This window comes from Neodiprion pinetum, chromosome 5, assembly GCF_021155775.2.
Source record: "Neodiprion pinetum isolate iyNeoPine1 chromosome 5, iyNeoPine1.2, whole genome shotgun sequence".
Lineage (NCBI taxonomy): Eukaryota > Metazoa > Arthropoda > Insecta > Hymenoptera > Diprionidae > Neodiprion > Neodiprion pinetum.
In genome coordinates, this window is record NC_060236.1 from 3,004,030 (window position 1) to 3,019,517 (window position 15,488).

The window sequence follows — 15,488 nt, forward strand, 5'->3', positions numbered from 1 at the left end:
TGAATTCTAAAATCCTACAGATGGCGCGGCCGATCGCGTTTAAGCGCGAGTAGACCGAGTACTAAAAAAAAAAGCATGTTTCGTTTTTTTTTCTCCTTCAGCCGAAAGTTATTCAGACAATCTAAGCGTTATCGTTGAAATAAGATCGAGCGACCGGTGCATTGTTCGTTAAATATCAGATTAATCTATTTAAGATAAATGGTGACGACGCTGACGAAGGTATTTCGTGGCGAGGGTGAATACTTGTAGATACATTAAACTCCGTACACGCATTTTGCCCATATCTCGACCTGGGGTACATGGAATATGGCGCTTTTTCCAAAACCTAAGGCGCCACCTACTGTTGATGTGTCAGGAATTCGTTTAGTTACGAGCGATGTGATTGGGTCTCAGTTTCGTTTCACGTGAATGTGTGGAATAAATATTTAAACCAAATGTGGGATAAATAAATCTAACGGCTGACTCGTGAACGGGAATATTAAATAAATAATATATTTTAAGAAATCGTGTGATATAAACGTTGGGCTAACCCTGATTTATGAACAGATGCTTGGCAGAGTTGACATGGCGGCGTTTCGCTCAGCCAATTGAAACACCGCTCTCTTAATGGGTCGGTTATTGTAATTTCCCCTCACATTCGCGTCAGTGATTAATTCTGTGCTTCGTTTTGTCGTTATTGATAATAAATCCTCTCGTTTATTGTTGGACTACGTCGATTGTTAGCTCCATTTAAATCGCGGAAGGTGTAAGGGATACCACCGGTGGACGTTTATGATGGTAAATAGGTGTTTGGTCACGTGACTATAGCCGAAAAATGGCGCAAAGATCAGAGTACAAACATGGGATCCATTTCGTTGCAACGGTGTCATTTGTATTTGTTTACAAGCGCGCGTTTTCATAAACCACGTGTTAAGTAGGGTTGAAGTTAATTGACACTCGATAAAAGGTAAAAATGACGGGAAGAGGTACGAAGAGACGGGGTCGTCCCCCAAAGTCCGTGGTTATGGAGAGACCGAAAAAATTCCAATATCACCTTATGAAGAAGCCAAAATATCTGCAAAACAAGGGTTCCGAAACACCTAACTCCCAGCCAAGCACACCAACAGCGTCTCGGGCCTCATCTCCAGTTGAGAGCGAAGAGAGCAGGCGCAGTACGCGGAGCAGAAAGTCTCGAGGGCCAAGGGACAAGCATGCGAGGAAAGGCGGCCACTCCGGCTCCAGTGCCTACCAGCGACGTGGTTACAACCCAAACGTCGACTACCATGACTCGGAGTACCACTATGGCTCTGACTTTGGTGACGAGTCTAGTGACAAGACTGACGTAGATGAAGAGCCTCTTCACAGTGACATCGAGTCCTCGGAAAGCCTCGAAGAGCCAGATCCATCCAGCGATAGTGATTTCTCACTATCCAGCTACAGCACGACTAGCGGCACACCTAGGAAAACTCTTCTAAGTCAGCAGGCTCAACGTGCTCCCAGTCCCGAGCCACTTTGGCTCCAAAACCGAGAGCTGCCGCCTCTTGATTTGCCAAAATCTTCCGATGACTTACTCGTCTCCAAGGAATTTGTACTCCCATCTTTGTCCATATACGAGGTTTTGAGACACTTCCGAACTCTGGTTCGTCTCTCCTCGTTTAGGTTCGAGGACTTTTGCGCTGCACTTGTATGCGAAGATCAGACGAATCTTCTAGCCGAGATTCACATTATGCTTATCAAAGCGCTGCTCAGAGAGGAAGACTCTCAGCAGACCCACTTCGGCCCCTTGGATCAAAAGGATTCCGTCAATGTCAGCTTGTATTTTGTTGATCCTATGACTTGGCCCGAAGTACTGCGATCATATGTAGAAAGTGATAAGTGCTTTGACGAAAACATTCTTCAGATACTTTCCTCTTGCGAATATCCCTTCACTTCCGTCAATGATCGCCTCAAAGTATTGCAGTTTTTAACAGACCAGTTTCTCATTACCAATCCCGTGCGTGAGGATTTGTTGCACGAAGGTACCACCTTCCTATTCTATTTGGAGTTCGTTTGAATACATACAAAAATCATATTTCCATCTCTGTTCACTAATGCAATAATTACCTTTTTTATATACAGGGAATGTTCACTATGACGATCATTGCCGTGTTTGCCATCGACTTGGGGATCTCTTGTGCTGCGAAACATGTCCTGCAGTATTCCATTTGGAATGCGTCGAGCCACCACTGGTCGATGTCCCTACTGAAGATTGGCAGTGCAGCATCTGCAAGGCACACAAAATTACCGGAGTAGTGGACTGTTTGCCGGATGTAGAGAAGAATGGTTTGCTATGCAGGCAGGAACATTTAGGATTTGATCGTCATGGGCGAAAATATTGGTTCCTAGGCAGGAGAGTTTTTGTGTAAGTTTACACAGTTCTGACTTGTTTCTATTCCTATCTTGTCCTCATTCCCCATAGATCGCATTCAATAAAACATGGATGGTGGTTGATTCCCTTGTAAACGATTAAGTTTTTGTACAGGGAAAGTGAAAATGGCGAGGTCTGGTACTATAGTACACCTCTCCAGTTCGAGGAACTGATGAATTGTTTGGATCGAAATGAAATGGAAGTGGCGCTCTTTCGTGAATTGTCAGATTATAAGGAAGAGATAGTACGTCAAATGGAACTCACTGAAAAAATAACAAACCAATGCAAGGGAAATAAAAAGTCGTACTTTGAGGTAGAAAATGGTAAGCAGTTGCAGATTCAAATTGAATCCTAGTGAAATCCATGCAGTTCCAGTGTTGATAACAATTTTTTCCTTGCAGCCAACATATTGAAAATGCAAAAAGAGAGGCAAGAAAAACTTAACAGAGAAGAGGAGGAGAGGAAAGAAAAGGAGAGACAAGATGCCGAGGAAATGGTCCGAAGAATGCATGAAGGTACAGATTCTTTAGAAGAACAATTAGCGGCTGTTTCTGGACAGAACACAGATAAAGGGGATGGTGATGGTATGGACGTCGACAAGCAAAATCCTTCAGCACAAGTGGCGGAAACAGTGGAAGTAGGCGGTGGCGATACATCAGAGATGGTAACAACTGCGGCAGCAGCAGGGACCGAGACAGCCCCGAAGACTTCCAAGACGAGTACGTCTGTCTCCTCCTCTGAAGAAGTTGAAGAAGAAGTTTTAGAGGAGGAAGATGATTCTTCCAAGGTTGGAAAAGATGGTAAGTACAAGAGGGATGGTGAGATATCGATAGGTTTAAAAACAGAAATGTCCAATCACACAGGTAAAAAGCATACAATTGTAACAAGATCAAAGACAGGCTCGCTACAACCACGTACTTTCAATATGGATGATTTGAAAAGAAGGAGCACGACGATACTTTCTAAGGAAGAGCTTGACAAACTGGATAAATCTTTGAAAGATGAAGGTGACGGAACTCGAATAACACGTCAGAAGGCACATCAAATAGCATCAGGTACTCACCTGTTCAAACTCGGAATGGATAACGGGTTTAAATCATACGTCAACCAGTATAGCACAAACGCGATAGCGCTCAATAAACCTCAGCGTAATGAAGAACGCGATAAGAAGAGACATCTGTCACACAAATTCTCTCTAACGCAAGCTTCCGAGTTCAAATGGGTTGGGAGTTTGACGGGAACGCGAGCTCTGTTAGTGAGCACCCTGCGTCAAACCATCTTACAATTGGAAGGAAGTATCCAGGCACCATTTATGCATACTAACTGGCCTTTGCTTCGAAAACCGTGGACTACTGCAGTTGGAGCTTGCGTGAATCCCCGCGACTTTGCAAGAGCTCTGATAGTCCTTCAAGCCTGCATAAAATCCGTCGTGTTTGCCAGCGTCTGGCACGACCAGCTTGGTCACGTTAAGCTTCAACGAGTGACGGCGCTTGAAAGAGAAGAAAAAAAGCGGCAAGATAAGAAGGATAAGAAAGAAAAGGAAGACGAGGAGGAGCGGAACAGGCTTACCTACAACTTTGTCAAGTATACGCTGGGACTGAAACATCAAGTCTGGAAGCAGAAAGGCGAAGAGTACAGGGTTCACGGTCAATGGGGATGGCTCTGGCTGTCGGCAAGCCGTCGCTACAGGTCTGCGAATCTGAACAAAGCTGGCTTGCGAGCTGGCCCTCAAAAGATTATGGTGCAAATTAGGGATCAGGGAGGTATCAAGATTTTGGCTCTTGATCCGCCAACTTATGAATTCTTAATAAAAGAGTACTGTGAGCCCAAGGACCTCAAGGACTTAAAAGCCGAGCCTGAAGAAGCTACAGAGGTGAAACAAGAAATAAAGGAGGAACACCCAGTTGAAGCTGTGAAGAAAGAAAATGAATCTGAAGAAGTTAAAGCGGAAGAAAAACCAGATGTGAAAGAAAGATTGGACGGAAAATTCTTGCTGAACTCGAACCAAGAAAATAAACCACACATACCTTGTGAGTAGGCACTATTTTGGCATCATTTGTATTCTTGGATATCATGTTATAATTTCTTATTATGTTTGACGTTACCTTCTATACATTTTGTGTTACTAATTTTTTTTGTATAAACAGAAAATTAACGCAGTTGATGTAATCTCCTATAGTTTTAGCTGGAATGAAAATCGAAAAAGTATTTCTACCGATACATCAGTTTGAAGAAATCGATGTAACCAAGGCATTAACTACACCTGGTCGTTTGCATTACCCAAAAATTGCCAAAAAAACTAGAATCGACGATTTCTTATCGAGGAGAACACACCTAAAACTCTTGGAAGAGAGAAAGTTATCCCAAACGGTACGTAAAGAATTATTATTGTACTATCTCGTTTTCCTTGCTCCGTTCCTGTTCGCAAATGTTTTTATGATAAATAAATCACAGGAGAAGTCAAAGGAGGTAACCGCCCAAGCAGCTGTTCCAAAAAACACCGAAGGTGATGCAGAAGTAGACATTGAGAATAATGAAGAGAGCGATACAGATGCTGTCGACGGACCACTGCAGAATATATTGTCTGGAAAATTACCAACTAAAGCGATTTCCTCGTCTGCTAGAGACATGCTAACGGCGATTGGGAAACGGATCCAACTAGTCAGAATTCAGTATGCAAATATAATGCGCTCATCAAAGAATGGCAGCTGTTATTCTCGTTACTGCAACATGACCCCTCCTCCTGGAAAGGTGAATGCAGCAGCGGCACAGAGTCTCACCTCAACGTGCTATTCCCCAATGTGTTTGCAGAAAGCTAGGCTAAAACGAGATCTAATTACTTTACTAAAAAAAGCCAAGAGCTTGAGCAACAGTCAGTCACTGCCAAGCCTAGCCCCGTTCAGTACATCCTCTGTCCAACAATCTAAAGCAAGCTTGAAACACGAAGCAACAGATGAGGCTAAAGATGCTATCAGAAGGGATTTGGAGTCTGCCGTTGCAATGGCTACGCACTGTGCCGAAGAAGTTCAGGCAACAAACGTAGTCGTTGATAACATGTCGGAAGCGCCTTTGCTCTCCGATAGCCCTTCAAAACCGGCTAAAAGAATTAAATTAGAAGAAACGACCCCAGAAGATAGCATAAAAGTAAGTTGTCATTAAAGTAATGACTACAAATTGTAACAAATATATTAACTTCGATGAAAACTTTCAGGTTGAGGGCAATGGCTTTGAGGATGAAAATATAGTGACAACGATCAAAACAACTAGCAATGTTGTGACAACGACAACCGTTACTACGTCTCAACAAACAATAAAAACCGTGGACGGCGTTGTTCAGAGTTCACAGGAGAGTTTATCATCTCGAAATTCAGTCTCAGTTGCATCGGAGACAAAGACATGGTAGGAGAGGAAAATAAGGATATATTCTAGAATACTTTGGAGTGCACATTTAATAATATCCCAAATTCTGTAATTTTTTTCGCTAGCAATCTCAACAATATGGGGTTAAAAACAATATTTATCAACCGTCGAGGCAGAACTGTGCATCGGAGCGCCATAACAGCTAGAGAATTGACTGCGGATGGAACTGAGAGAGTATATTCTGCCACTTCGACAGAAGGGAAACTTTATCTGAAAAAAGTTTCGATTTCATTGGCGGACAGACGAAAGAAACGTACTCCAGTAAAATATCCACTTTGCTCAACATTTTCCACAAGAAATAAACACCGCAGTATCCTTGTATTGCCGCAGCACGAACTTCGTAAACTTTCGCGACTTGGCGGACGAACTCCTGTCCAAGGATTTCATCATATTGCTAAGGTATGTTCTGTAGTCACATTATTTTAACAGTGTGCTAAATAATAGTTGTTGGTACACTGCATCCTGTAAATAATAAAAATCTATATCCAGTGACGTTTCACTGTTTCAGGCGAACATGGCTGTATGGCCGTATCCCTGCCCAAGGCCGTTGTTCAAAACGTGTTGGCTTTACAGAACTGTTGGCCTAAAGTCATTGGCTGCAGCTGCAATACAGTTGAGAATTTTATGGGCCTGTTTACGCTGGGACGATATGTCTGCCAAACCTTTGTCAACGGATGGCAAGCATCAAGTCACAACTGACAACGAGATTATGTCCTTGGAGATCTTGAAGCATCGACATGTCGGCCAATTCATGGACAGAGTACAATATCTTCGAAGAAAAGTAGTGATACCTTTAGAGCTGCCAAAGCAAGTTAGAGGTAAGTCAAATTGTAAAACAATTAGGTAGTTTTGCATAACGTATGAAATTATTTGCAGATCAGGTTAATATTCCAAAAAAATTGGATAATGTTGTTTCATTTATTAAATAAAATTTCAGAGGTTACTTCAATCCGTAGCGGGTTGAGAAAAAGAAAACGTCCTGAATCACCGCAAAGTACGGAGCCTCAGGTGAACGAGGAGTGGGTGGACGAAGATAAACTTGAACTTTGGGAGATAAAGCAATATGGAGACAAGTGAGTACGCTTGCGATACAATTGCATAATACGGAAGTGAATGCTGGGTTGCGAGATGTCGAAATTACTTCAGACATTTAGCGCGCTATATCATAGGGATATTCGCTATTGGATGCGCCTGGGATTTGCTAACTCATGAACCTTGTCGTCACTGGTTTTTGTCAAATCTTCCCATCCTTGCCTAACACCAACAAACACTAACCCCTCGCTTGGTATGTGTCTCTCCTTTAGGTTAGAGAAGGCTAATGCCCAGATTATTACTAGGAGTCGATCAGGAGTACCGCAATCTGTGGTTGCGGGTGGGAATAGGGGGTCGATTACAGGAGCCGTTGACCAGTTGGTCAGCGGCAAGGCAACGCCTGAAGAGATTAAAGAGAAAATGGAGCAACAGCTGCGTATTCAAAGGGCCGCTCACCAACAAAAGAGGGCCCTGGAAACTCTAAAGAGTCCAGCAAATGTCACAGGTTCCCCTAATCAGATCATCAAAGTTACGTCAAACTCCAATCCAGGTGAGGAAATATTTTTTTTTTTTTCTACAACCATTCTCGTTTTTTTATTTCGTGCAACTGTACCACGTAATTGAATTTATATTTGTAATTCGATTTTTCATCCATTGAGTTTTTCCGTGTTGACAGATGGCACCGTCAAAATAGTTTCCAAAGTAGCAATACCTGCTAGTCCAAATACTAGTGTTGGAAAATCCCAGCTCACATCACTCTTGACCACGCCGTCTCAAAATAAAACTTTCCTTGGAACTAGGCGTATATACATGACCAAATGTGAGTATATTACACGTTTTCAAATTTTTATTCGAATTCGTTGTAATATTAGAATTTAAACTCAATCATTCAATTTTATAGCTTCTGACGGTACGACTCGAGTTGTCTCAGGGCCCACCAGCATTCTCCCCAAGACTACCGTCACATCTCAAACCCCTCAGTCTCAGCCACAACAGCAACAGTCGTTGATAAAAGTAACGAATCAGGGAACTGTTCAGGTCAATCATACAAATCAAGTTTCAGCAGGTACTTGGAATCGTAATTATTAATTACAAACAAATTTTGCGGAAAAATTAGAAATTCCTCTAATTGCGTCAATGTCTATTCTGCAGCCTCCAACACCCCCGTTCAGCACGTACAGCAGCGGGTCCAGATCCTTCGAGGGCCGGATGGTAAACTCCAGGTTCGAGGGTTGATGCCTGGTCAACAACTTGTACAAATGCCTGACGGAAAACTCCATGTTCTAAACACTGGTCAAGCTATAGCTGCCACACCTACACAGACGCCTGCGACCACAAGTTCGGCAAGCACAACCACACCGCAGGTGCCCATATTTCAAATTCATTTCAATTCACAACATATCGTGTATGAAGTACATTGTGTAGCATTCAGAAATTTACTTTTTCCTTCTAATACCAACTTGCTTCAGCAATTATTGTAATTCATGAAATTTACAGAGCGTCACTAAGTCTGCGAGCAATACAAGCTCTGTCAAACCAGCTACACCTGTTACAACATCTGCTACCAAAGCCAGTCCCACAAAAACTCCAACCAGTCAAACCCAAAAAATCCAAGCGCAGCAACCAGCCACCCCACAACCACAGGTAAGTCAATTTACCCCATACAGACAAATAATATTCGGTAATCCAATCATTTAGATCCTTATAAATCTCATGATTTACCGAACATAATATACGATTTATACTTGTAACAATATGAAAATCGTAACTATAGGTATTGACCCCGGGTGGGCAAGTTATCAATACAAATCAAATCGTGGTGAATAATGCAGCCCTTGCCCAGCAGCTCGCGTCCGGCAAAGCTCAGTTGGCAACGATCGGAGGACACCAAGTTGTTATACGTAGTACACCGACTGGTAATCAGATTGTTCATCTGAATTCAACTAGCAGTGCTGTTGTGAAAAATGCTGTTTCACCTACAAAACCTCAACAAGGTTAGACATTTGATATCCAGTTCAAGATTTCATTTCATATTACTTTATACTAAATATCAAATTTATTGACCATGTATTTTGGTACAAAGATTTTCAAGTCTGTAATAATAACTGCGCAGCAGCAGCGGCTCAGCAGAATCAGCCTGCAACTCCGTCGACGCAAGCTACAGAACTAGCTACTACAAATACGGTGACCAGTGCTCAGACAGCGACAACGACCACCACACCAGCTGCTGCAAGTCCTGCTCCAGGTTCTACTCCAGCTCCTGGCAGTGTAGAAGCTTCTCTGTTAGCAGGGCAGCCACCTGGTACCGTTATAAAGTGTGTCACAGCTCAGGTGATTCAAACATCTCAAGGTCCCCGAATAGTTTTGCAAGGACTCCAAGGAGCCGACTTCACTCCACAGCAACTCGCCATGGTTCAACAACAAGTCAAGCAACAACTGCTCAAAGGTCTGTTCTTTAGTGAGTTCAGGTTCAGAAGTAGATTGCGGATCTGATCAAGTTTAATTTATTCCAATGAAATGTTTCTGAAAATCTTTTTCACATTTCAGCACAAGCAACTACCGGCAAGCAAGGCGTGCTAGGACCAACGAAGATATACCTAGCAGTTCAACCAGCTCCAGGAACTCAAACGGCAGTTGCTTCTCGCACGCCAACAACATCTGCTCACACTCAACAAACACAGCAACCGGTAGCTTCACCTCCACACACGACTCCTTCGGCAGCTGGTATTTATCACGCTTCTTTCCCTTTCTCCTTACGAACGGTCTGGTTTTTGTAAATTATCACAAATTTATGTGAATCGGAAAAATATTCTTCGATTTTGCAGCACCGCAAACTGAGTCAGCTACAACCCCAGCTCCATCTCAGACTGCAGCCCCAGGTTCTCCGATAAAGCCCAAAGTCGTAGTGCAGCAGGTCGGACGTCCAACTACCGGAAGCGAAGCTGAACCCCAACGTGCAGCTCTGGCGAATGGGCAGCAGCCTTCACAGCCTTCCCAAGAGCCTAATCAAACATCGTCACCTAACAAATTTGTCCTCACTCCGGATTACATACAGCAAAGTAAATATATGATTTTTTTTCTAAACTCCAGTCAACATCTTTCACCTCCGTTAATACAAGATGCGAACGAAGGAATCAAGTTTTGTCACACAGATCGGTGCAGAAGCAAATTGAGAATAAAACATTGATACAATTTTTTTTACAGCAATAAAAAATGCACTAAAGCAGGAAAATCTTAATCCTGAAATAGAAGAGAAACTTCTACAACTGCAGCGGTATCAAGAGAAGCAAATGAAGGGTGGCGTCGAGAGCTCCATAACCTGCAACCAAATCCACGGCACCCCAACTGCAACTACAACGCGAGCTCCGTCCCGGAAGAGACCTGCGCCGCCCCACGTTCCGCCACTTGCCTCACCTACTACTCCTAATGTGACGACAAATGATAAGGATAACGAATGGAGCGAAACACCGAAGAAAAGACCAGCCCCACGACAAGAACCTCGAGATATAACGAAGTAAGTTTGTTGCAATTCAAATTGAACACATTACATACCAATTTTGTAACAATAGTAAAACGACTAACGCCACCCAATGTCTTTCAATATCACAGAACACCCAAGACGGAGGTTGTAGAGAATACCGAGGCTACTCCAAAGAATCGTGCTGGGAAACTAAGGGATTCTCAAGAACAGAGGAGAAAGCAGCAAGTTCATTCTCGAATGCAAGTGTTGTTGTTCCGGCACAAGGAACTCCTAAAAAAAGACATATTGAAAAAACGAGCTTTGCTCGAGAAGGAATTGCAAATCGATATTCAGGTATGGCAAATGATGCAAAAATTATACCAGGAAAATTTATACCTGGTTGCCATTTTAGGTTACTATGCAAAAACAAACTCTTGTTGAAAATAAAAGTACCAAGGAGTCGAATTTATTTCAGAAGGATCTTTCCGCTGAACTAGCTACAAGAACTAAGGCAGAAAGGCACAAACAGGACGAAGTCAAGGTCGGAAGTGCTAAGCGTAAATCGAACGCTCAGGCAGCGCAACATGTCAGCCCACCAAATCGTGGGGGCAGGCCTAAGAAGCACAGAGTCCAAGGAAACAGCACAACACCGCCTGGTGCTTCAACGGCAACCACCGCGGGGGGACGTATCAAAAAAGAGAAGCTCTACTGCCTGTGTAGAACGCCTTACGACGAAACGAAGTAAGTATTCGTATTTGTCGAGAATTTCTCGAAAGTGAATACTAAAATCAAATGCGAATCCTATTTCTATGAACTCTCATGTACCGCCACCATTGAACCGATTTATTGATTACTAATTATATTGATTACTACATGCCGTATCGATCACTAGTCACCGAGCAGATGAACAATTTTTAATTTGTCTTCTACCCAACAGATTTTACGTAGGTTGCGATCTCTGTAACAATTGGTTCCATGGAGACTGCGTGGGAATTACAGAAGAAATGAGCAAATCACTGTCTGAGTTTGTATGCACCGAGTGTCGGCATGCGAGAGATACGCAAGAGCTGTACTGTCTTTGCAAACAACCTTATGATGAATCTCAGTGAGGGTCTTCTTACAATGATACATTCTTTTCCACGTAACACTTAGACATTAATTGTTTGAAGATGATAACACACTCGCTTTTTATTTTTCAAAGGTTTTATATTTGCTGTGACAAATGCCAGGACTGGTTCCATGGTCGTTGCGTAGGTATTCTTCAATCCGAAGCTGATAACATTGATGAATACGTCTGCCCAAATTGCCAGCGAAACTCCTCAGTTAACTTTGCTAATATGAAAAATCTTAACGGAAAGGATCTTGACCTTTTAAAGAAGTTAATAAAACAGATACAGGTATGAAACAAAAATTGGGGATACTTTTACCGACGAAGACTCTGGCAATTAATCTGGCAATTGTCTTTGATTATATAATTACAGGCACACAAGAGTGCCTGGCCTTTTATGGAGCCTGTAGATCCCAACGAGGCGCCAGATTACTACAAAGTTATAAAAGAACCTATGGGTGAGTATCTTAATTGACGTGTTATTATCAATACTTCTCAAGCTTCTGAAATATCTTCTGCAGTAAATATTACAATCGCTGTGATGATTTCAGATTTGCAAACTATCGAATTGAGGATAAATGACAGATCATACAAAAAACTTAGCGAGTTTATCGGAGACATGACCAAGATATTTGATAACTGTCGTTACTACAACCCTAAGGAGTCTCCGTTCTTCAAGTGTGCTGAGTCTTTGGAAACTTACTTTGTGCACAAAATTAAAAGTCTAAGAGAAAAGTTCTCCGAAGGCAAATGATCAATCAAAACTGAATAGTAACTAAATGAGTGAAAGTACATGCCATCGGCACTTTTATTTGCAAAAGTGCAGTGTTATTGAATTGACCTGTGCCAGTGACAAGAAAAAAGCATGAAGTAACAGAAACTCAAGTTAATCGTAAGTTATAATTAGCCCATACAAATAAACCTACTATTTATTAGAGTTGTGCGAAAATTCACTTCACATGAGTTTTTGATTATGGTACTACTCTGAATAATTGAGAACCCACCATGCTTAGTATGAGAAAGTCATGGGTGACTCGGCAAAATGGATAACACATTCGGCGCTAATAAAAAGATTTCTTATATCTTTTTATAACTCCCTTTATTTTTTTCTCCGTCGTTTCGCATATTTCTTATTACAGTGATTATTTCGCATATCTCTATTATTTATATACTATACATATTATACATGGATTCAGTCATGTATCGTTCAATACGCAAGTCAAACAATAATTAGAAGTTTACCCCCGCGGAGTTGTCAAATGAAAAGCAGCGAGTTTGTAGTAATTATACCGTTAAATGGAACTATTTGTCAGACGCAGTTCCATCCAAAATCTTGCGCATCCAGATGTGTGTGACGCTATATATTTTGATCCGCCCATCTCTCTTTATTGCATTATCGTCCGACAACATGTCGCGTACAACATAGGTCTAAGATTATTAGGACGCGCATAATAAATTGTACAAATTTGTTTATTGTGCTCACAAGTAATTATTACATTACTTACGTTGTTTTAATCACATAAATTTTCTATATATGAAAGAAATTGTTTATAAACGAGACATATGATGTTAGATTGTAAGAATAAGCAGGTGATTTAAACTGCTACTCTTGTACATACATAAACATAGGCAGTGTCTAGGAATGCGATTAATGAACTTTGGTAACAGTTTATAATAATCAATTGTGTGCGATGTCAGATATGGAAAGGCTCTAGTTTTCAACTAAATTGTTTATATTTTAACTATTAAAGTATTATTAAGCAATTATTGCTAATTATTATAACTCTTAACGTAACAGTTGCGTTCATTTTTACATCCATAAGTAATGAATCTGGAAGTATAAGACAACATTCAACTTTCACAGTTTATACAATTAAAGCTACTACACAACTCACATATTTGACATCAGAAATAGCAAACCCAGTAGGCTGATGGTTACTAAATTACAGGTAACAAATTCTTATTTATGCATGAGTATGCATGTGTGTGTGTGTACACACGCGCACACACCTACCTACACATATGTACGCCTAAATAATAATTTGCTTTACTGTATATATAGTAACACTGTAACATGTACGTATATGTATACGTATATCGTACAATGAAGCAAGGCATGCATCCTCAATCTTTTGGTTCAATTAAGAAACGAATGAATATAATAATTAAAGACTCTGGCTGATACGATCGTTTAGTAATAACAAGTTATCATTGAAGTTGCACTCTGCACAATTACATTGAACAGTTTTGCTGGTTTTTTTTTTTATTGGTACAAAATTTTTTTCACCCTCATGCCGCCTTTTTACTTGAACGTAACTATATACGCGTAGTTCTATTTACCTCAAGTTGCAGCGTCTGGCTTGATCACGTGTATTTTTTTTTTTCCCCCCCACTGTTTTTTTCGGTTACTACAGTTATATCGTCATAGTAAATTGAGTTCGATTTTCTTGTTCGTTCACTCCTGGAATGGTGACTGATAGGAATTCTGGAAATACGGACGTTACAATCGACATGATATCGTATTGGGTATCTATAACTCGTCATTGGCTGCATAATGATTATCATTTACTGTAGCGAGAAAAAGAATATTGAGAGAACGTTGCTGCTTAAATGTAATAAATTGCAAAGCATAATGTAACTGATCCATACTAAAATGGGAAATATCATCAAGGAAATAGATTAAAGTGATTATCATGAACGGAGAGGTGAACCTGGTAACCAACTCTTGACGGGCGCCTTTTATTCCCAGTTTATTACGATTAATCATATAAGATTGTTTATTTTCTTTTAAATAAAAAAGCAACAAAGTGTGATTACATAATTATATATATATTCATCTGAAACCCTAAATACTATATAGTTGATAATAAATATATTTGTACTAATTTTAATCATAAACTTTGTTGTTTTTATTGCACTACTACAATATAAATTAGAAAGAATTAAAATAAATATTATTATACTTTGCTCTTTTTTGATTTGCCAGAGTAATGGTAGTGGTCGAGAATTCATTCAACGCGTTCTGGAAATAACAAATCTTTGAAACATCTGTTGAAAGACTCTTTATTTTTCTAATTCACGTTATCCAATTTTTAATTGTAAATAAGTCCATACTTTGTCGTTCCACTGGATACGTTATTCAATTTTCGACCTTTACCTTGACAGCTGGATTTAGTAAGGTAACAAAGGTGTTACGAAAAGAATAATCAGGTTTATTACAAGTTGAATGTAATTCATTGTTAAGTTGTATGTTCTAAGGAAATTTGAAATCACAGTCGTTGAAATTGATGATTCAAAATATTTTACCGCTTCTTCATATCATCGAATAATGAGGTCAAATGCTGTTCATAAAATGTTCATTTTTCAAGTGAAACCCAGAATTATTAACTAGTAATTCATTCGTCTAATCGGAGCGTGATAAGAATTGACGATACTCACGCTTAGAGTCAATAAAATGTAAGATACTGAAAATTAGTGAAAACCAAAATTAAATACAATACAATGCGACGGTCATCATCAGGTAACGAATGATTTGAAGGGAGAATTTTGTACTCTCACTTATTCAAATAAACATAATGAACGCTAGAAAAATAACTACTACAGTGACCGAACATCATTTGTACCAAACCAATAACTATACATATAGATTTATGATTATAATATTGTGATTTAGGCATGAAGGGACAATTGCATACATCCGAACAGGATCGAGATTTTTTTTTCGAATTTTGTTTACTGTTTATGAGGAACAATGCATACATCAAAAGAAAAATAATGATAATAGGAAACGATTTTCTTTCGAATATACGACATCATTGGTCAAAAAGAAGTTGGAATGTAACTTTCCTGCTCAAGTTTCGACAACACACAATAATTTCGGTTCTTGAAGGTAGTTTCACTAGAAGAAAAGTAGAAGTACCAAAATTTGACATATAATTCCGCGTTGACCACGAGTCCGTTTAGTTGAAGGTCTAGTTTAACCCGTGCGTTCGACAGCCGCTCGTCGGAAGTATTTTTTTTCATTTGTTAATTTGTTCATTTATTTATTCATCAACTTTACGGGCTTTAAGTCTCCATTGCAT

At 40.3% G+C, this 15,488-nt stretch overlaps 1 protein-coding gene across 6 annotated transcripts; it reads left to right on the top strand.

Annotated features, from left to right (window-relative positions):
- The first annotated feature begins 92 nt into the window (after window positions 1–92).
- E(bx) (nucleosome-remodeling factor subunit NURF301 E(bx)) lies at window positions 93–15,000 on the top strand. 6 transcript variants are annotated; one of them, XM_046629271.1, is made up of 27 exons: window positions 93–1,997; window positions 2,098–2,380; window positions 2,501–2,709; window positions 2,788–3,186; window positions 3,250–4,416; window positions 4,566–4,756; window positions 4,841–5,530; window positions 5,598–5,785; window positions 5,872–6,205; window positions 6,315–6,624; window positions 6,744–6,879; window positions 7,111–7,388; window positions 7,515–7,658; window positions 7,740–7,904; window positions 7,991–8,202; window positions 8,336–8,482; window positions 8,613–8,832; window positions 8,952–9,284; window positions 9,386–9,562; window positions 9,664–9,897; window positions 10,043–10,352; window positions 10,448–10,652; window positions 10,777–11,039; window positions 11,236–11,403; window positions 11,500–11,695; window positions 11,780–11,864; window positions 11,958–15,000. In XM_046629271.1, the coding sequence occupies exons 1-27, from the start codon at window positions 953–955 to the stop codon at window positions 12,158–12,160; spliced, it is 8,292 nt and encodes a 2,763-aa protein (XP_046485227.1). In that variant the 5' UTR covers window positions 93–952; the 3' UTR covers window positions 12,161–15,000. The 6 variants fall into 6 exon arrangements, with proteins under 6 accessions (XP_046485227.1, XP_046485226.1, XP_046485230.1 ...); XM_046629270.1 differs by having other exon boundaries at window positions 8,955–9,284; window positions 10,774–11,039; XM_046629274.1 differs by having other exon boundaries at window positions 8,685–8,832; window positions 10,774–11,039.
- The last annotated feature ends 488 nt before the right edge of the window (window positions 15,001–15,488 follow it).